This window comes from Tachypleus tridentatus, chromosome 1 (assembly GCF_004210375.1).
Source record: "Tachypleus tridentatus isolate NWPU-2018 chromosome 1, ASM421037v1, whole genome shotgun sequence".
Lineage (NCBI taxonomy): Eukaryota > Metazoa > Arthropoda > Merostomata > Xiphosura > Limulidae > Tachypleus > Tachypleus tridentatus.
The window spans coordinates 45,317,798-45,340,583 of record NC_134825.1 but is presented as its reverse complement, the minus strand read 5'-3'; the positions used below and the strand labels follow the sequence as shown (position 1 = coordinate 45,340,583).

General features: G+C 33.9%; 1 protein-coding gene across 8 annotated transcripts in view; it reads left to right on the top strand.

The window, feature by feature from the left end:
• Nucleotides 1-22,786, top strand: part of LOC143247329 (UPF0046 protein T07D4.2-like) — a 44,287-nt gene that overhangs the window by 5,060 nt on the left and 16,441 nt on the right. For 2 of the 8 annotated variants that reach the window (XM_076495246.1, XM_076495225.1), the window contains exons 3-5: nucleotides 2,066-2,297; nucleotides 4,173-4,399; nucleotides 18,779-20,936. In XM_076495246.1, coding sequence (XP_076351361.1) covers nucleotides 2,066-2,297; nucleotides 4,173-4,399; nucleotides 18,779-18,798 — 479 coding nt within the window. In that variant the 3' untranslated portion in view covers nucleotides 18,799-20,936. Of the gene's footprint in view, nucleotides 1-2,065; nucleotides 2,298-4,172; nucleotides 4,400-4,865; nucleotides 4,904-4,927; nucleotides 5,286-10,144; nucleotides 16,268-16,323; nucleotides 17,658-18,778; nucleotides 20,937-22,786 lie in introns of those variants that run through there. The other 6 variants (XM_076495208.1, XM_076495198.1, XM_076495189.1 and 3 more) reach the window with 6 other exon arrangements.

The window sequence follows — 22,786 nt, the reverse complement described above, 5'->3', positions numbered from 1 at the left end:
TAATTTCTTCTACCTACTTAAGAATAGGAGGGTCGTAAAATGATCTCTTGATATGGAAATGTGTTTTATGTTTATTCATGAAAAGAATGAAAATTGTGTATTTTTAATACTTTTTAATTTTCTGTTGTCAGTTTTTATTTTGCTTTCACATTTTTGGATGCAGAATTTAATTTGTGCACTTTGAAAGCAGTAACTGTGTTCTGTGGTAGTGGCACTATATGTTGATCATTGTTTTTGTTTGTATATAGTGTAAACAGTAATGTGCATTCCATATTAACCCTTTAAATTCATTTCTGGATGACATGTTGTCATTTTTTGTTTACTTGATTTAAATTCTCTTTTTTGTATATGTGTGATGGTCTGCTTGTATGATATATACCATTAGGAATTTCTTCAGTGCTGTACATATATCAAACATTTCATCTGATATTTTTCTTTTGTTACCTGTTTGTTTCTTTGGTTAGAGATAGCTAATTCTCCATCCATCTGATGTGGTAGGTTCCTATTGTTTACATTGTTTGTCTTTACAGGTTTTTGTTATGAGATAAGGATTAATAAAGGTTACTAAAAATCTATTAATTTAAGTAATTTCAGCTTTTATCAAGTGATTTGAGCTCACCTAGGATCCATATTAACTGCTTTGGTTTATTTATTACTATATACTTAGTTTTTTCTTTGTTTGCTTTACATAATTAAAGATTGTTGATTCTTTTTAACTTCATTTATACATTCTGATTTCAGAGATTTGATAATTCTTTCAGTAATTTTTCACTACACCTTCATCTGAATTTTCTTTCATGCCTTAAAAATGTTTATAAGCCAACATGATTTATGTTTTATTTTGGATAGTTACTTGGTACAAACAAGAGTTGTATTTCCTCTATATTTTTTTTATACTAATTGCAAAATATCACCTAGTTAAGGTGGTTTGTGAATGTTAATTCTTAATCTGTTTCTGTTCATTCAAATATGATGGATGAAATGCTAGACTTAAATCCCATCAAACATTCATGGAACAAACTATATACACAGATTCATTGCCATGCAAATCCCCTTACAACAAACCTAAACAGAGGAATGGAATGCCTTGTATGCAGGCTACATTATATGCATTGTGAGAAGTATGCTAAGATGTCAAAAACTTTATAAAATCTCAAGATAATTATTTCTTATTGAAAGTTAATTGTTAACTTTAGCATTCCTCGTGTTTTCATGTTTTAAACACTACATGGCTTACACTTTTATTTTGAGGATTATTGTTTAAAAATGTCAGTCTTCATAAAATGAAAACTTGTTAAAATGTTGGTTCAGAAAAGCTCATAATAAAAGTCTTTTAACTTTAACATTTCTGTTACTTTTCATTACTTAGTGAAGTGTTGAGACCTCCTCCTCTTTTCTTTTTCCTTTTGCTCCCTTAAATGTTTTTGAGAAGTGTATTTGCTGTATACTCTAAGAACTCAGTTTGAAGGTGTTGATAATTTTCATAAAGGACTTGAGTGTGATTTACTGGGTAAATATTAAAAGAAACTGGCAGCAAGTCTTGTGATAACCATGACTAATTGAGTTTTGAAAGCTACATATCTAAGTAATTGTGAATTTAAAAATAAGACGTGTTGTGAATTAATATATGTATAAAACTGATTTTATCTAATTTAAAAAATTGTTGACCAACCTGAAAGTTTTGTTGTTTATTTCTCTCTCTCTCTCTCTATCTATCTATCTATATATATATGTATGTATATGTCATTTGGGGAGGTAATGTTTCTGTTAATGTGATACAAGCAAATAATGTAGACTCTTTTAAACTATATGGATATGAGATATACTTAGAAGGTTGGTGCATAATTGGGAATAAGAGATCACCTTGATGGCTCATCTGGCTATTTTGTCACAATTATCACTTTTGTCTTATGTTTGTAAATATATTTGTTCTGTTTTCTCACTTTATTTTGGGCTGAGGAAAAGTTAATATTAAGATAATCAGTACATGCTGACTTTTGATTGAAACTGTTTTGTAAAATAGCACTATGATTTATCAATTATCATTTATATTGATTATACTTAGGTAAACTACCTCACAAGTATAAAGTTGTCACAGCTGGTAACCATGAACTCACTTTTGATCCCTCAACATCTGACATCGAAATGGTTCAACGTCACATTTCTGTGTTGGCCCTTGCACAAAGAGGAGGTTCCAAGTCATCAGAAAAAGAACCTAGAGACTTGCTCACAAACTGTATTTACCTCGAGGATTCTGAAGTTGACATCTATGGACTCAAAATCTATGGCACTCCATGGTAAGTGCAATGGTATGGAATGTCTTTGTTAGTCTTAGAGAATGTGTTTGGTTTAAATTTCCAAATTTAATGACAGACTACAGAGTACATATCTTTTTTAATATCACAAACTTGTTTGCAGCTTTCAAGTAAGTGTTTGGTAGTAAGGTAGGAATAGGTTTCAGAAATATTGTGTAAAGTAAAACTTGTAAATCATGCCCAGATGGAAGTGCATAGCTCGACATCTTTACTTAGACCTGCTCATCTTGAAACTTTTATAATAAAAATATAACAGGAAGATCAACACACTTGCCAGTGCTGACTTTCCTTACCAGAAAGATTAAAAAAAAAAAAAAACCTGAACAGTAAGTGCGTTAATTAATTAGAATACCTTATTGGAGATTGTATTTTTGCTTGTTAAAGGAGTTGAATGTAACATTTGTGTATGTAATGCACTAGTGTTAATCCATATTCTGCTATACACAAGCCATAAATAATTTATGCAGTCATTAGTTCAGTTGATTTACATGATAATTTCTGTTTTAAGTATTTAATTGTACTATTCAACTTGTGATTGTTGGAATCTGAGTGATTGGCACAAATGAAATGTATTTTAAAGTATCTACTGTATTTGTTTATCAAAGGTAATCTGTATGTAAATTTTCTTTGAATAAATTCAGTTATATTAATTTTGTCAGCAAACAATATATTTTAATACTATTAATTTGAAAACATGGTTATTCTAAGAAAGAAGAAACAAAGATTCTTGAAAGTGAAATTTAGTATTGAATCTCCCAAATATTTTCTTATCTTTTGAAGTAAAGTTTCTTTGTCTTAAATTTTGGTAAATGCAGAAAACAATGTTTGAGAAATCTCTTATGAGTGGGAGAGTTGTGTTCTGGGGTGGTGAAAATTGTACAGGTAGTTTCAACCAGAGCAAAGCCAGTATGGAAAGATCTTAGTGGAAAACTAATTCAAGCTTCATTCATGTGCCATTTTCTTATTATATTTTGTACTTGAGATTTAAACAATTTTTAAGAAATCATACATGGGTGGAAGAATTCTGTTTTGGGTATAGAAAATCATACTTCTGGGTTTGGCCAAAACAATCAGTATGGGAAAATCATGGTGTAAAAAAATGAATAGAAATTAATCCTTCTGGCAGTTTTTGTGTTTCATACTTTTTAATATACTTGTACATCCCTGGTGGCTATTCCACAAGTCTACCACCATTAGTGATTCTTCTCGTGCTGGCAAAGTCAAAGGGGAAGATTTGGGTTGGGTTATGAATGTTTGGACATTTTCAGTACTGGCAAACATTTCTGCTCCTATCTATCAGGGATGTGTAGCATCTGATAGACTTTAGATGTGCATAAAGATTAAAATAATGATGTAATATATGAAAATGTTAGCTATTTAATCTTTATCTCCAAAATATTAAGATCAAATAAATTCAGTAACCAACATCTAGTCAAACTACAGTTTTGCAACATTTTGGTTATCTGCCTGATAATCAGACAGGTGTTTAAAAGAAACAACAAGTAAATATAAAATTAGGTGTGGCTCATATAATATTTTTGTATTATTTCATTTCAACACTGTGTGGGCATTTAAATGACTATAATAAATAAAGAAGAAATGTGTTCAGAATCATAAATTGGAGATCTATAGCACAGCACCAATGATTAAAGTACATTCCCAGTTTCTATAAAAGTATAACAAAATTTATATTTTAAATTAAGTATTAGAGAACAAATTAAATTTTTATAAATTTTAGTTCGTGTATGATTTTTGATTTAATGTATAATTATTTATTTAAAGTAAAAGTTAAAACTAGCTGTTTCTGTAAAAAAAAAAATGAAACAAAAATATTTTCCATTTTCTTATTTATTCTAGGCAACCAGAATTCTTTAATTGGGCATTCAACCTACCTAGAGGAGAGGCTTGTCTTGCAAAGTGGAAGAAAATACCAACTGATGTTGATGTTCTAGTCACCCATTCTCCACCTATTGGCCATGGGGATTTTTGTGTTACTGGAGTGCGAGCTGGCTGTGTGGAACTTCTCAGCACAGTGCAAACTCGTGTTAAACCCAAATATCATGTATTTGGCCACATACATGAAGGTATGAAAATTAATTTTATATGTAATTTTGTTGTTGACATTTATTTTACATCATGAAAGTACTGTGGATCAGAGGTTAGAATATTTGTACAGGACTATCATTCATGGTAACTGATCACAAATTGTGTCAGTTGTTTGCACACAAGGATAATTTCTAACCATGTGTTAGAGATAAGTTTAAACATCATGAACTGAAAAACATTAGTGTAGGAAATATTGATTTAGTGGATGTCCACAATACCTCATTAGTATAAATTCCATGTGTATGTATGCCCTTTCATGAGGCACTTGATATAGGGTTGAGGTATGTAATTGTAAGTTCATTCTCCCCTAAACTCTTTCAAAAGCATGAGGTGGGATCTGACAAGTTCACATAGCTATGTAAAGTTCTTCTTGGACAAACTCTTTAGATTTTAAGGCCTGAGGAGTAATACTTGCTAATGTTTCATTGTTGTTGTTGTTTAAAGCACTGTCAAACACTTGTGAATAATCCACTCAGAAAGAGCTGATGATTGATCTTGTCTTGCAGACTGAATTTGCTGACTCAGTGACATATCCTTCCCTGTAGTATTCATACTCTCTGAAATGATTTGCACTTACTACTTCCACTACCTCCAAATCTAGCCACTTGGACTGAAATTAAGACAAAATTGAGTTAATATGAAAGAAACAATAATCCTTTTGCTACAGACTCAGTATAATATTCACAACTTTTTCTGCATGTTTGCAGATGTTAAGTATTTGCACCATAACTTTTGATACAGCAAGTGTATCTTCACAAAATTTGATATTTTTTAGTAAACTTACTAACATTTTGTGTTTTAAAAAAAATAATAAAAAAAATCAGATTTTCTTTTAATGAAATATTTTTAATAAAGATTTGTTTGTGAAAATAGTCTGTTTTGTTAGTAGTCTTAGTGCAAAGTGATTTCATGTTATGATTAAAAGAACTGTTCTTCATTTTGGAAATCTCAAATATTATTTGCTTAATCTAACCTTCTAAATAGATTTAAAATGTTTGTTTTCAGTAAGACTTTTTGTTATTTTCAAAACTCTAAAAATTTAGGGTCTATCACTTAACCAACCTTGTAACCATCATTAAACAAAAATAATTAGGAAATATAGATTTTTTTTTTCATTCTAGAATGACTACACATTACAACACATGAAAATACAAGTCTGCTTTAAGTAGCTTAAGTCTTACCACTATATTATATTGACCTAGTCATGCCTAGCTAACATTGCATAACTTGTATTGACAAGGTGCACATTCACTCATGTTATGTATCCAGTAATATAAAACTGACCTTTAGTCTCTCCTGTCTTGGCTGTGTTTCAGTGGACTAGTATTTTTTAATATACAGTCACATTTCAGTTATTATGCATATATATGTACATAGATTATTACTATTTAGAAATAAATTTTTAAACTTCTCTTAAAATATAAAACAATACATTAGAAAGCAAAGCAAACAATTGTTTCTTCTTGCTATGACCTTTGCACTCAGTTTTTGCTTGACGTAGGTTGCTAAGCCTTTTAAAACTTTGCACATGGATGATATGAAAAATTTTTGTTTAGGTTTTATATATACAGTTGAATGACCAAACAATTGTAAATAACTACACTAGTACCATAAATTCCACTATAATTTATTAAGCTTAGAACTAAGATGTATTTGGGTTTTAAAAAAATGTGACACTTTGGACAGACTAAAGACACACTTACCTCCTTGAAAACTTGGATCTAAAAAATGTGGTAGTCTTTTCACAGATTAAAATGGCTGAGAAAACCACTCTGGGGACATTCTAAGCTGTTGATTGGTTATTCATATTTCATATACTATAGTAAGAGTATATAAGAGACTATTTCAAAAATGGAAAGAGTTGAATGGGGCCACTGTTTGATTCAGTACATAAGCTGTATCTCAGCAAAATAAAAAGATTTGAGATTCTTATTTTATATTCTAGCTTATCACAGTGTTAAAGCTAGTCGTTTGAGTTCCTAATTTGTACAAAAGTTTAGACTTGGTATTTTGATTTCACAAACATCTAATTTTTAACAGCACTGCCTTCAACATATTGCCTGACTCACTAAAAATCTATGTTTAGATGTGTTTCTTTAATAGTTACTTCTGAATTAAGAAATTAACTTGTATGTAATATTAAAGTTTTAATTATGCTCTACAATTTTACTCCAAATGTATTGACATAAATTCATAAAATAGTAGTTTAATAAAATTTGGATTGCAAGCCAACAAACACAATGACATAGCCTCTGACCCATGACCCATTGCTTAAGGGTTAAATCAATCTTTGAAGTCCACCCAAGCTTGAATTTCATGACACCTGTTTGTGTGTGTGTGTGCATAATTGTTAATGTTTCTTTTAAAAATTGGTTATCTTGTGCTAAGAAAGATTTGTTTGGTGAACATGCTTCTTTGCCATTATTTGAATTCCTGTAATGTTTCAAGAGCATATTGCAATTAGTTAACACAACTGAGGTTGTTATGACTTTCCTCTAAATGCAGATACTTGACTTGATATTACATTGTGACTCACTTCTGATATGGTACATTACCTTTTTTTCACATACATGGTTATTCTCGTTCATTGCTACTTTCTACAGACAATGTTTTTTCATATGCCACAAGCCTTGTTACTCCCACATACCTAACAATTATAATTTTTCAACTGCATCTTACATGTAAATTATCATGGAACACAACCTCCTGATGAATGTGACTCCCTCTGTTTGATTCTACCAAACTATTACTTCTCATTAAGTATTGTAGTGCAGACCTTTTTTAATTGTTCTCTTCAAGAGATTTTTTTCTTTAATATTTCATATGAAGTGGAAATATTTTTTACTACAGTTTTATTTCTGTAGTTTTATACAGTAACTTTTGTTTTTATTTCTTTCCCAATGAATCATCATTAGCATTCCAGAGTTCATGTTACCACTTTGGAGGTTCTTTCACCTATTTCTAGTACAATAAGACAGGCTTCAGGTCAGGAGAACTTGATCGAATAACTTTTGCTTTCATTAATCAGGAGATTGATAGTTGTTATTTGAGTCGCATTTCTTCTTCCAATATTGCTAAATTTCCATCTGAAACTGCTGAACCTGTTCAGATAATAAGGAATTTGAAAGCCTTTTTTTTTTCCCCTCTTGACTGTGCCATGCTTTTCCTGCAGAATGTTCTAGACCTTACTCAGCCTTTTCAGACATGATTTCTCCAGTGTGTTCTAATTTATCCATTTCCCCAATTTCTTAATTTTGTTCTTTCCTTATTATGTGACACCCCTTCCTTGTAGTGTTTTGTTTTCCCTCCCTCTCCTGAGCATTGTGTTTCTCACTTGCAAATAGGTGCTAGTATGCCTCACTCTTTATGGGCATCTGGTTATTTTAGCTTGGTTTGTCATCAGGTAGATAATTTTTTTTGTTGTTCTTTATTCTCAGTAGTTAGAATCACTTTTGCCTGTATGGGGAGTTAAACTTGACAGTCCTATATGTGTATCACATGCCCATTTTCCCACCTTTGTCTTATTCTGACAACTCTTCTAGTACTGGTCCACCAAACTTCTGAGGGATTTTCTCCCTAATTACTTCCACATTGATGTGATTATCTCCCTTTGGTTCTTTCCCTACACATATGGTTTCTTTGGGACCTTTTGTGGAGGGATTCTGTCTTGTCCCACATTTGTCTACCATCCACTTACCTTCAGGATTTGCAAATGGCTCCTTTTATCTATTGCTCTTATTTTGGAAATATATCTTAGAATTTTGAACATGTGGAACTTGTAAGGTAATGTACTCTTCAAAAAAAGAAATGCAAAAGGCAAAATATGAGACAAATTGTTAACAAGTTTATTCTGGATAGTTCTGTATGACATGTGTGAAACTTTGCACATTCACTGCTGAACATCTAAAGTCTGCAAAGGCGAAGTTCACGCTCACTAGGTGAAGTTTAACGTCACTCAACGCCAATAATGAGTATGCCCCCCAGGAGCATCAATAACTGCTTGGCATCTCCTGCCCATGGAAGCAATGAGATGACGAATCACATCCTGTGGAATGGCTGTCCACTCAGCCTGCAAAGCTGCTGCAAGCTGAGATAGAGTCTGCGGTTGAGGTTGTCGCTGTCGCAGATGCCGGTCCAACTCGTCCCAAAGATGTTCAATGGGGGTTTAAATCTGGTGATCTGGAGGGCCAGGGAAGAACATTGATGTTGTGGTGTCTCAAGAAGACAGTGGTGAGTTGGGCTGTGTGAGGACGGGTGTTGTCATGTTAAAAAACGTCGTTGACGTTCACCATAATGGGTTGCACATGGGGCCTAAGAATCTCGTCGACGTATCGTTGAGCCGTAAGATTTCCTCGAATGTGCAAAAGGTCTGTTCTGGCATTGTAGGCGATGGCAGCCCACATCGTGATGCTGCCACCACCAAATCGGACAACATCCTGCACACAGTTTGCTGCAAAACGTTCACCTTGGCGACGGTAAACATGGGTCCTTCCATCCTGCCTATGAAGCATAAAACGTGATTCATCGCTGAACCAAACATGCCTCCATCGTTGGTGAGGCCATACCCGATGTGCCCGAGTCCACTGCAGCCGTGCTGGATGGTGTTGCTGGGTGAGGATGACGCCTCTGACTGGACGTCAAGGTCGGATTCCTGCATCTCGTAGACGGTTGCGTACGATCTGATCGGAAATCCTACGCAGCCCTGATATGGTTGAGGCAGTAGACATGGTGGTCCTATCCCGAAGGTGACGTAACCGGATGTTGCGATCTTGTGCGGGCGTGGTCACACGAGATTTGCCAGATTGTGGACGGTCACGAGTTGATCCATGTTGTTGGTGACAATTCCATAGCCTTGTCATGGTGCTTGGGTGGACATTCACAGCTCTGGCAACATCTAATCGAGATTCGCCTGCTTCCAAGCGACCAATGGCGTTGTTGCGTTGTGCTTCAGTCAGTCTTGGCGTAACTGTATTGCGTGTTGGTGGCTTAACACTGAGCTATGGAAACCGAGAACCCGTCACTTTTATAGGGATTTTGCACATGTTGCACTTGCACAATATGCAGATCTCTCAAACAAATTTATTGGACACGAATGCGTTTTGGTGAAAAATCCGATGTTTTCCTCCGTTTTCAAAGTGCACAACTTTTATTGTCATTTTGGTCTGACAATCAGTGCCTTAACACGTGTAACATCACGTACTCTGAGCTTGTAATGTTATTACATTTATTTCTCTCTAAAATAACAAAAATATCCCTTTTGCGTTTCTTGTTTTGAAGAGCATATTTTATCCTTTCATTTTTGGGTGCTCTTTTGTCTCATTCTTAGCACTTGTAGTCTTCTCTTGCAGTTTTAATCATACACCTTGCCATTCTTTATCTGTTTTTACTGTTAGCATTTCCACTTTTGTTATTTTTCTCAACATAGGTTTTATTGAAACCACCATTATAGTTACTGTCCTGTGAATGCTGGTCAAAAAGAGGCTTGTTTGACCCATTTTGTTACCCTATGGTTAAAATTTGCTACTGATCTCTAGGTTTTCCAGGTTTTGTCTGAAGGGCTTTTCATCCAATTCCTTTCCACTCCCACACTGTCTCCAGTACCCATATTCTTTCCATGACTTTGGGATTCTACCACCAGTCAATGTCTGTTCAAGCTGGTACAGCCTCTTCTATAACAGAGCTATTGATTCTGTCAGCCATCATTTCTCAGGTTTTTATTTAAGGTTGTTTGCGGTACCCAAGAAAAACAGGGTCTGATGTCCTGCCATCCATCTGTGCTGCATTAACCAGTTTTTGGATCTTTCTTTCAATGAGGTGGACTTTTTCTACAGGACTGTGGATGACCAAGGTAAACAATTCAAGTTATTATCTCCATATTCCTATTTTTGGTCAGTCAAGATGCTTTGCTCTTTGAGCTTACTTTGGCTCCATATGACGTTTGTTGAGTGATCAAAGCAATTGTCCGACTTATGCGTGCTTGAATTGTGTCTACACCATTTTATGTATGACTGGCTTCTGTTAGCTCATTCCAAACTATGGTTATCCACAACACACTCATCTGCTATTACCAGATGCTGCTCAAGAGGGTTGGATTAATAAGTTGGAGAAGCTTTCCTATTAACTACTCAATATCTTATCCACTTGATCATTTTATCAATACTTACCTTAGTTAGGCCCAACCATCTCCTTGTCTACTCCATTTGGTGGAGCATTCTGTTTATTATGCCTTTGCTGCTCCCTCTTTTCCTGTTTGTCAGATTCTGTTGCATTTGAAGACATGTTTATCATATTTGAGGCCTTCTTTGAGAAACACTTATCCATTTGGGTCAGGCAAATATGTGGTCTCTTCCGTAGACTCTGCACAACCAGTGGATTATTGCTCAGAATACCTTGGATCCTCCCAGTACTCTTCCTCCATTTTTAGTTGAGGACTTGTATTGGTAGTGGAACAAAACTTGTGTCACCAGGTGCATAACTTCCTTCATAATTGGAAGACAAGGGTTAATCAACAGGAGGCTTTTGGACAACAGCCTATGGCTGAGAGGTCTTACCATTTTAACAACTTGGAGCTTCTGGCAGTACAACATGACCTGGATCACTTTCTTCCTCACATAAGGAAGTTAATTGTCACAATCCATTCTGACAATTTCACTGTGGTAGTTTGTATCACTCACCAATAAGACATCCATTGTTATTCCTTTATAGGTCATACCTTGGATCTCTTTTTGTGTGTTTTTTCTTGGGTTCACATTTGTGGGATATGTCATTTTCTTGCATTTCAATTTCTGGATGCTTTCAACATTGTGACAGGTTGCCTTTCTAGATCAGATAAAATTTCTCCTGTGGAGTGGTCACTTTATCACAAGTTTATGCTCCCAGTGGGGGTACTTCTCAGCTAAATGCATTTGCTACTTTTCTCAATACAAAGTTACTTTTTGGTCTCTGGTTTCTCATTCCATACACTCTAGCTGTTGTTATGCTCAGCTGAGATTGAATCTAAAGGTACTTTTATATTTATCCTTTGGTTCAACTTCTTCCCTAAGTGATTTCAGGAATTCATGCTACTATGGGTAAGGTTTTTTAACCAACATAACTATGGTTTTCTCACTTACTTCAGTTCTAAACTTCAGCCTGTACTTTGCATATTTTTCTCACTCCATCCCTTCTAGGTCAACCTTGGTCACTGTTAATTCATCTTACTCTTCCTTCCCTCCATCTTCATTACTGTCATTTATTGGGTCATTGGCATGGAGATCCAGATTGTCTTGGTGGGTTGCTTTCTTTTTAGCACATTTACATTTGCCCTTCCTCTGTAGCAATTGATTTTTTCCTGTTATCGTGGATTTTGTTACTTAGCTGTTTGATCATATGACTGTGATCTTGTCCATTGCTGGATATCAGATAGTCTTATCCCACCCATTCTGTTTTTCCCAGTACCATTTAGCATTTATCTCTCCTAACCTCTCGCTTTTGTTGTGTTCCTTCTGTATTCATTTTTCCATGGTTTTTGTCCCCTCCTTCTTCATCTCCTGGCAACATTCTTTTGTTTGTTACTTTTCTCTCTCCACCCTTACAAATTGGATTCAGCTTTTGACATATTTGGCTTATTCTTTTTTGTCTCCTTCTTCTCAAACACTGTTCCACATCAAATCAGGCACCTTATGTTTTCTCTGGTGTCTCCCCTACACCATTCATTGGAGGAATTGTTCAGTTGGGCATGTGAAATAACCTCGTATGTTTATCTCCCACCATCGTTATTGGGTGGCTGTTGTTTTCCTTGTCAGAATGCCATTTTTTTATCTCTTGCCATCCTTTAAACTTCAGTGAGGCTGTGACTGAGTAATTTACTTTTTTTTTATATACATTTTAATTTCTTTCAGAGTACGGCCCTTTCTTCATTAAGGATCCCACTCTGTAACAAATGTTGCCTGTCTAGGTATATTTAATGTATCTCAAATCTGAATGTGTGGCCATGATGAAATCTTAAAATACAATGGACATGTGGCCAGTAGTGCACACTGTTGAGCTGATGTATTCTACAAGATAGCTAATAGGTTTTCCCTTGCAGTATATTTGTTTCACTAATTTTGTTTGTTCTGGACCACACTAACCAATGGACTTAGACTGATAAAGCAGAAGTGGCTAGCTGTCCATCCCTGCCATCCCCTCAATTGAATAAATTAGGGGCAGTTTGCTTTACAAAATAGGATTTTTTTGGTCATCATTTACACTGTCTTCAGTGTTACTATTCCTGTGGACTCTCCATCAAGTTTATTCCTCTCTTGTTTTACTAGTGGAATATGCAAGTCTTTGTAATAACTAGTTCTGAATCCCTTGGCTGGTTAACCATAGACCTCTTGAACATGATCACACAATAATTAACAAAGTACAAAAAAGAATTATTTCATTATAAAGTAGGGCAGTAGTGTTCTACTGATGTGATCCTCCAGTCATATGCTCCATCTCTATATGGCTGACTCTTAAAGGGTTGATGTTAAACAAAACTTCTGTGCATTTCTGTCTTGTGAAGTATGATTGCATATAATTGGGTGAGGTAATCCCTTTCCTTGCAGTGAAACCTGGAACTTTGCAATGCACTCCAGTTCTATATTATACTATCTGAAGGGATAATGCTGTACATATCTACTAATAAATATGCTCTACCTCCATGCATTGGGTCCTGTGGGTTGATGCTGCATGTGGTGTCTGTGCATTTCTGCCTGGGTGCTGAAGTTACTCATAATTCATGGATGCAATCCACTTGCATGAGGTGGGATGCAGATGTTACTATGACACTCCAACCTTTGTGTGGTCTTATCTGTAGGATGATATTGCTTTGGAGTTGAACTCTCAAATTGCAGTTTAACCCTTTAATTGGGATTCCTCATTCTATCATCACATGGATATAAGTTCCTGATGACTGGTTTTGGATTCGGAGTAGAACCAATCACTATAAGTCCTCTCATGTGTATTCCTTGTGTTTTCTCATCCTCACTCAATTCGACTCATATTCACAAACTGAAAGTTGTGGGTCCTGGAGGTTGATGTACTTGGTTTCTGTGCAGTTCTGTCTGGAGGATGAGGTGGTTATGTTTCTCATTAAAGACCATCCACTTCCATGTGGTGGGGCCTGTAAGGTGGCATTGCTCTTATTTTTCTTTTCTGTCCTATATGGAGGATAATATTGAATGAGGCTATTGCTCTCCTTCTTGCACTCCACCTCAATGAGTTTTGCAGTTTGAGGATGATGTTGAGCAGTGAGTTGCTACTTTGATTGTGTTTGAATTTGATGTAACCTGGTTGCATCTCATACTACTATCATGTGGATATCAGGTTTGTGGATGTATTGTTGGTTGTGGATTTGTGCACATGTGACCCTTTTGTCAATTGACTTGCACATTATACAAGTCTATTCTTTTGAACTTGAGGTGAAGATGGTGTGGCTTTCCTATCGCAACTAAGAGGATATATACTGATTGGTTTTGGACTGTAGTCTACCTGTTATATACAATTTTTTGCACCCTAGTGGATCTATACATTGGAGCACATCCATTTTACATTTCACCTCACATTACTGTCTGTAGATGTTTCTTTGACAATATTGTTGTTTTGATATACTATGACTGAAATTCCATATTTTGTTTTTTACCCTTTAGGATGTGCTCCTCCCTTTCTCCCATTTATAATGACACCTCATTCTACAGTGAGCACACAATATTCTTGGTATGGAAGTAGTGTGGTCTCCCACTTCTGATTCCTTACTACTGCTTACAATTCTAGGGTGTTCTTTGGTGTTCTTTCAATTTTGAAGGAAGCTTATTTCTTTCCCTCACACCTGATTCCTCCACCTATTCAATTTGGATTCTTTCTTTAAAGGTACAGAAGTTATAATTTTTGTATACTGAACATGTATGTCTGATAGGTGGTTGCCTCCGTTCATACTTCCCTTCCTTCTTCCCCACTGAAAAGTGGTGCTTTCTTTTCTGTGTAAATTTGAAGTGATAGTTTGGTAGTTTTGAATACAGGGAAATCTGTTCACCAGGAGGATGTCACACCACTATTGGTAGAGGATGTTGAATAATGATTTCATATGAAATTCAGTTGCACCACGATGATTAAGGAGTATGTGAGAGTATGACATGTGGCATGTGATAAACGTTTTACATATAGATGGCAGCATTGAACAACAATATCTACTTATGTGAGAGGAGGTAAGTATTTGTTGGAAATACATTTTTAGTATAAATGTCAGTTTTATGGGGCTGGATTCTTTTAGAGTAGGTGATTGTGACTTGTTGGCAATAAATTTCAACAATAAATGGACAGCACACAATCTACTTATTTTAAAATAATATATTCAAAACAAATCAAATGTATGTACAAATATTCTTTGCACTATAGGATATAATAGTTGGTTTTAAAACTCTAAATAATTCTTTTTTCTTCTGTTATCACAACATAAGTGATAAGTTCCTTCATGTTACTCCATGGTTACCACAGTTGTATACAAAGCTTTAAATAATTTTCTTTTATGTCAAATGTTAACACAGGCTAGTTCAATCACTTTGGAACTCAGTTGAAAAGATAAATTATTTTTATCTATTGCTTTGTATTGCACAATTTAAGATAAATTCACTTATGTTACTGTGAGTTACCACAATTGTATTCATAACTCTAAATAATTGTATTATTTTTGTCAGTGTTCACACAGATTGGTTTAATTATTTTAAAACATTATTTTAACATGATAAATTATTCTTTTTTTTAATCTCTTTTAAACTGTAAATCTCACTTCAGATATTGCTTGTTACTACTAAACTAGCAATCATGCAGTCTAATTTCACTTCACTAGCTAAATGTTTACTTACTTGTGCTCACTTGGCCATCTATACAGAGATGTTGCTCAGCTTAGGCCTAAAACTTTCTAAAAACTGGGAGATGCTAAGATGTAACAATACTTACTTAAGGCAACTAGAAAAATACAGAAGGTTCAGGTAACATGACATCCAGTTAAAACAGTTGGACTGTACACACAACACACAACTGTTACTGAGCTATTTAATGAAACTTGTCATAACCATTTCCTTTAAAATAACTACTTTTAACACTCTTGTTATGAAAACTGAATAATCATTAAATGTTTAGATCACTAAATGATGTAAATAACTTACACTAAACAGTGTTGTATATCGTATTTAATACGCTCCATGTATTGAGTAATCATTTCAAGCAGTTACATACTGGTTTCTGAACATCATGCCTTTTAATTAACTGTGAGGTTTTTACACATCTGTTTCCTGTCTTTTGAAATCTAACTTGATTACATAGTTTGCATCATACCATTAGCAGCCACTGTTGGTTTAGGATTTTTTGACACTTCTTATGTTTTCTTGTAATCATGTGTTCACATCTAAACACCAGAGGGAGATTTAATTATATCTTGCTGATGGACTCTGGTGTACACCTTGTTTAATATTTAGGGGATACTATTAGTTCCTTTTTCACTATGTTTTGCAGAATCATTCCTGAGAACTGTCAGCCAAACAGATTTTGCATAATCTAGACTTCTAGTATAATTAGACTGTCTGATGAATGTAATTCTTTCTGAAAAGGAATTTAATTATTAATGGTATAAAAAGCATACAACAGATTTAGGAATACAATATTAGAATAGTAATCAATGTGAAAAAATAATTTAACTGGTTGGAGAAAAAGAACTTTATATTGTTCTTATTATCTAAACACTTGGTATTTTTAATCCTATTTGTATTTGTTTTGCATTTAAAATTTCATGTGTGTTAATGGAATTGTGATTAATTGCTTTACATTATATAATGACAATAAAAACAGTTGAAGATATTTTGCTTTTTAATTTTCTATTTGTCTGATTTTTTTTATACAGGATATGGTATTACAACAGATGGACAAACAATTTTCATTAATTGCTCAACATGCAATTCCAGTTATGAACCAACCAATTTGCCCATCATATTTGACATTCCATTGCCTCAGGGCTACTGTAAAACTTAATGGTTTCATTAAATTAATTTTGACTAAGAACAACACAAATATATTTAATTAACAAAACTCTTGCAGAGTTTTTAGGAAAGGTTGTGTCCATTTTTTGCAATCAAATATGGAAACACTTTAACACTTCTGTAAAAAAAACAACAACAACAAAAAAAAAAACGTGTTATAACAAAAAAATTGAAAGTAAATTTCAGATTTCAATATATATAGTTAGTTGGTAAAAGTTTAATGTTTGTATAATATTAAATATTAATCCAGTGTAGAATTTTATGCAAGAGTAGCAGGAAGATAGGGAACAAACTAAAAAGCATCAGAGGATTAATACTTAGATATTCTTTTATTTCATTATTTAAATCTCTTATTTGTTATTTCTTTTAAAATCATTATCCATTCAAAACATGCATTTTGTTTGATAGAGTGAATGTAAATAAGATACATAAAATAAGATTAAATTTCACCTTATTAATTCTGACAAATGTATGATTGTATGTTGGTACTTTACACTTTAAGTGTATATATACGCATAAATATTTGAAATGTTTTGTATTTAATGTTTAGTCAATATAGTTGATGTTTTGATGCTAAGTTTATATAAAACATTATTTTAAATAAGTATTTATATAAAATTAGGTCTGTTAGTTTATTTAATTTGTTGAAGAATTTTTAATGCAGTGCTTACTTACAATGGATGTAATTGTTACCATTATATTTTCTTGTTTTACATTTATGGTAATTTTTACTATTGGATTTTTTAGTGTGTGGTTTCATGGTATGAAATCTGTCTTCTATTTTTTTTAACAGATTATTACACTGTTTGAATTATCTTCATTTTAAGTACACTACTGAAATAAGTGCTTTAAAATGATTGACAGTATGATAAGTGATCAATAAAACTGTTAGTTTTTGTAAACTAAATGAAAGCAATTTAGAGAACTTTATAGTAGTATTAAATTATGATTAATATAAAAAATATGATGCATTTTTTACACCAAATTAGAATCCAAAAACTCATTGTAATGCAGTTTTATGGACACTTGTTTCAAAGAAAATTTGAAATTGACATAAATGATGAATTTTAAATATTAAGCATGATAAAACCAATTGTTGGTACAAAACTTTAAGTTACGGTATCTTTCAGCTCTTAGTAATTCAGCTTGCAGACTTGTCATATTAAAATTTGTCTTAATACCTGTGGTAGGGACAGCACAGATAGTCCATTGTGTGTCTTTACTCTTGAAAACAAACAAGCAACATTTTTTTTTGTGTGTGAACTTTAACATTTCATCAATATGTCTAATGTGCAAGAGTGTCTTTTTGATAGTATAAACTTCAGTTGTGGATTAGTTTCAGAAGCATACCTCAAAAATGAATTGTATTAAAAATGTAAATGTGTTCCATTTTTTTAGCACATTGAACTGAGTACATTTAGTTCTGTTATAAGTATTTTTGATAACTTTAATTATATGTTACTACTCAATTAAGTCACCTGCAGGTAGAATTTTTGTTTCTGCAATTAATAATGACAGTTTTTTTAGCATAGATGCTGAATAATTCACGTTAAGTTGTACGATAATTGCTGTCCCTTGGTGAGTTTTACTTGAATGAACATTATTTTATTGATTCTTTAGTAAACAGTAACTTTATAATTTCACAGAACCACTCTTATTCTTAAACCAAATCATATTTTTATTACTAATTAATGTTTTTATCCTTAATTTAAATACAACCTGTACTTGATGAGTTGACAAGTTCTTATGGTAGTATTTCTTTCTGTTTTTCGTCATTAACCTCTTAGAGTAACGTGGAAAGTAAAGAATTAAAAACGCCTTGTTCTTCTCTTTGCTTTTTGCCTGACAACTTTTATTTTACGTTGCCCAGTTTAGAAATTTAAAAACATTGTAGGTAGGTTGAAGGTATGGAAGTACAATTGCTTTTGAAATACTTCAGTAGTTATTAAAGTACCTTTATAAGGTGCAATTTAATTCTGCACTAATTTATGTACTGAACATGCTAAAATAATATCTAGTATTGATGATATAAAAGATGTGATATCTTATATCTTTTGTTCACTATGTTCTGTTCACCTTGTTTTTGAGTAGCTGTTTTGTCTGTGTGTGTGTGTCTACAGGTATATGTTAAGTTCATACACTTTCTTCCTTTATATTTGCATCTTGCGTGCGTGCGCGCACACACACACACACACACACACACACACACACATCACGAAATTTGTTTTTTTTTTATTTAAATAACGTTTGTGTGTTTTTAAAGTTCTGTAGATTTGACTTTGTTCTAGTTACTTATTTTCTTTTCTTTTACATACATAGTGTCAAAAGAACATGGATGACAAAATCATTTATAAATTAAGATACACTAAGGATCCCTGTTGGATGATGCCATTACTGAATGAAGTATAAAAAAATGTTCTATGTAACATTTATGTATTGAATTAGATTGATTGACGTATTACTATGAAGGAAAACCACCAGGATCTCTGGCCTTAAGCCTGAGACCAATCTCCGTATTGGCCACCAATATTGATTCAATCTAAAGAATTTCTCTGTTTTTCTGATCCAGTTTTTAAAAAGATTAGATCAGTAATTTTGTTTACATATGAAAACAAACAATACATTCAGATGTCTTCATGGTGAAGAGAGTGCAGTGTATCTTGAAACGAGTTCAATCAAGGTAAAAGGAACAGAGATGTGCTGGTAACCATGATTCAGTTCATTTCCTTATGTATATTAACTGCTTCTTAATTAGGTTGAAAAAGATTGATTTTCTTTTAGCATAGTTTTATTTGACATAAAATATCCTAGCATCACTCTAAAAGTACCTTCATTTCTGGTATTCATAACCATTATTAGGTTTGACCTCATCTTTCCTGATTTTGTTTCATTGAGTTTTGTTATAGGGTTCATATCGATGAAGAAATTTGGAGTGGACATGTTGACTTATGGTCCTTGGACCAACATTCTACCTTTTTGTCTATCTCGTGATCTGATAAGTGCATTATTTAGGCTTCCTGCTAGTTCAGCAGTATGTCTAATGGATTTACAATGCTAAAAACCGGGATTCGATTCTCCTAATTGGGCTCAGCAGATAGCCCAATGTGGCTTTGCTATAAAAAGACACACACGCATTATTTAGTTGGTGATGTTTTTAAAGGTTGGCACAAGACACTGGTGAATGTACATGTGGGACATTAGGAACACACAGATTATCAGACTCTGATCACGACGTCAGTCAATCTTGGGCAAATCAACACCATTCTGAAGTTTCACTCAGGCCACTGGTTTACCTGGTCCTAAAGTAAAAAAAAAACACACATACATACATATATTTTACCATTGTAGGTACGCCATATTGGACATAAATACACAGAAAATAACTATCTACTGGGGTTAGGAACCTGGCTTTTCACTAGGACTGTCTTTATAAGTTGTATTTTTTTAAGTCATTAGATTTGTTATTGTGCTTATTTTTGTATGTATATTGACATAATCGTGAATATAAATCTATATTTGAATTTGGAATTTTCTAATATCATAGAAACACTAAAATATTTACACCTATAACACCTAAACATTGAGACCTAGAAATTGGATTGAACCCAGTCTCCGAACGTGCTCTCCCTTACAACCATAGTGTTATAATATGAAGGCTAGTCTCACTGTTTGTTGTTAAAAAAACAAACAAAAAAAACCTCTGAAAGTTGACAGTGTTCACTTTCTGGCTTCCCTCTAGTCTATCGTTCAAAGTTAAGGACTGGTAGTGCAGATAACCCTGAAGCAGCTTTATGCAAAATTCACCATATATCAACTTTTAAGGTTTTATTTACTGAAGGGCTTTATAAATTTTCTTAGTGTGAAGTAACTCATTCCTTAAGAGTATTTAAAAGATGCAATGAATAATGTCAGAGTATACAACTACATTGTGAATAATAAAACATTATTATATTGAACAGGGTGTTGGGTCAATAAGTGTTGTTTACACTAGATATAACAAACTTAATGTGGTTAACACATTATATTCTTTGCTCTCACAGGGTATTTAAATTAGTAAAAATCATGTGATAACTTGAGATAAAATTGTATTTACTTTAGAAGTCTATTGCTGATGCGCATAAAAACAATACACATTTTTTTATAGTAAACCTGAATGTACAGCTTGTTGTTAAGCATGAAGCTCCATAGTAGGTTTCTGTGCTCTGTCCACCATGAGTATCGAAACCCGATTTTTAGCATTGTAAGTACTCGGACTAAGTACTGGGGGATAGGTTGTTCACTGGAAAGAAATTGTTATGAACAATATTTTTTGTCATCGCAAATAACTGTTTAAAGAGAAAGACATTTACTTGTATTTAAGTTAAGTTTGATATATATGTATGTATTACATTAGAAATTAATAGCATTGCTTGATTTATATTTTTGGTTAAACTTGTAACGTGAAATTAATTCAAATAATTTTATGCCTTCGAAGAAAGTCGGCGATGAAAAAACTTCATTTATTGTTGAACTTATAATACTGTCTTTGACTGTACTACTTTTTTATGCATTTTGTTTGTGCGTCAAAGTTAAGTCAATCTTTGATATTACATGTAATGTGAGTATTTACACACACACACACTCTGCTGGCCAAAGTCCTAAGGCCAATGAACATAAAGTAAAAATATGCATTTTGCATTGTTAGGCTCCACCACTTATTTGAGTAGAGTTTCGAATAATGACAATAAGAAGAGAGAAAATAAAAAAAAACTTGTTTAGCATTTAATAGGGAAAGTGTGAACACTATGAAATTAGCCTAAATACTAGATTGTCAAAAGTTTAAGACCATAGTGAAACAAAGCATTAATCAGTAAACATGTAACAAAATTTAGTCCTTTGTGTTCAAGCATTAGCATTTTCAACATCTCCCACTGACATCTCCTGTGTTATATTGGGTAAAAACGTGGCAAAGGCTAAAAAGTTGATAGAGTTTGAACGTGGCAGAATTGTCAAGCTGCAAAAGCAAGGTCTCTCTCAACGTGCCATCACTGACAAGATTGGGAGTAGTAAAACTGCTGTTGCAAATTTCTTAAAAGACCCTGAGGGATATGGAACGAGAATTTCAAGTGGTTGACCCAAGAAAATTTCGCCGGTGTTGAGCAGGAGGATTCGACGGGTTGTCCAGCAAGACACCAGCCGATCGTCAAACCAGATTAAGGCTCTTACGGACGTAGAATGCAGCTCAAGAACAATAAAACTGCATCTACGAGAGAAAGCCTTTAAAAACACTAAATGTCTTCAAAGGCCACGCCTTCTTCCACACCACAAAACAGCTCGGCTAAACTTTGCTGAGAAGCACAAAACATAGAACATAGAAAAGTTAACGAAGGTTTTGTTTTCTGAGAAAATATATAACCTGATGGTCCAGATTGCTTTCAATGTTATTGGCACGATAAGGATATCCCACCAGAGACATTTTCTACACGACACGGTGGAGGAGGTTCCATCATGATCTGGGGTGCTTTCTCCTTCCATGGAACAATGGAGCTTTAAGTTATACAGGGGCATCAAACAGCAGCTGGCTACACTGGCATGTTGGAGAGAGCATCCTTATTGACTGAAGGCTCTCGCTTGTGTGGAAATGACTGGATCTTTCAGCAGGACAACGCTGCAATCCACAATGCCCGCAGGACAACGGACTTTTTCATGGCGAATAACGTGATTTTTTTGGACTATCCAGCGTGTTCGCCCGAACTGAACCCCATTGAAAATGTTTGGGGGTGGATGCCAAGGGAAGTCTATAGAATGGACGTCAATTCCAAACAGTGCATGATCTTGGTGAAGCCATCTTCACTGCTTGCAATAACATTCCAGCCAGCCTTCTGTAAACGCTTATATTGACCATGCCAAAGCGAATGTTTGCAGTTATTCGTATTGACGGGCGTGCAACTCACCACTGAGACGTCTTGTTGGGCATTTCCTACCCTGTTTAGGACTTCTTTTTGGTATGGTCTTAAATTTTTGACCAGCTAGTATTTAGGCTAATTTCATAGTGTTCACATTTTTCCTATTAAATGCTAAAAACGTTTTTAATTTTCCCTTTTCTTATTTTCATCTTTCGAAGTGCTATTGAAATAATTGGTTGAATCTAACAACGCAAAATGCATATCTTTTCTTTATGTTCATTGGCCTTAAGATTTTGACCAGCAGTGTATGTTATTTGTAAATAACTTTAATATGTTTGCCTGGATGTGTTTATGATTGACTGGTGAGGCGTCTACATCTGCTTGGTCTTTTCATTATAACGATGTACCAATAAACAATTTTTCAGTTTTCCATGGAGAAGAT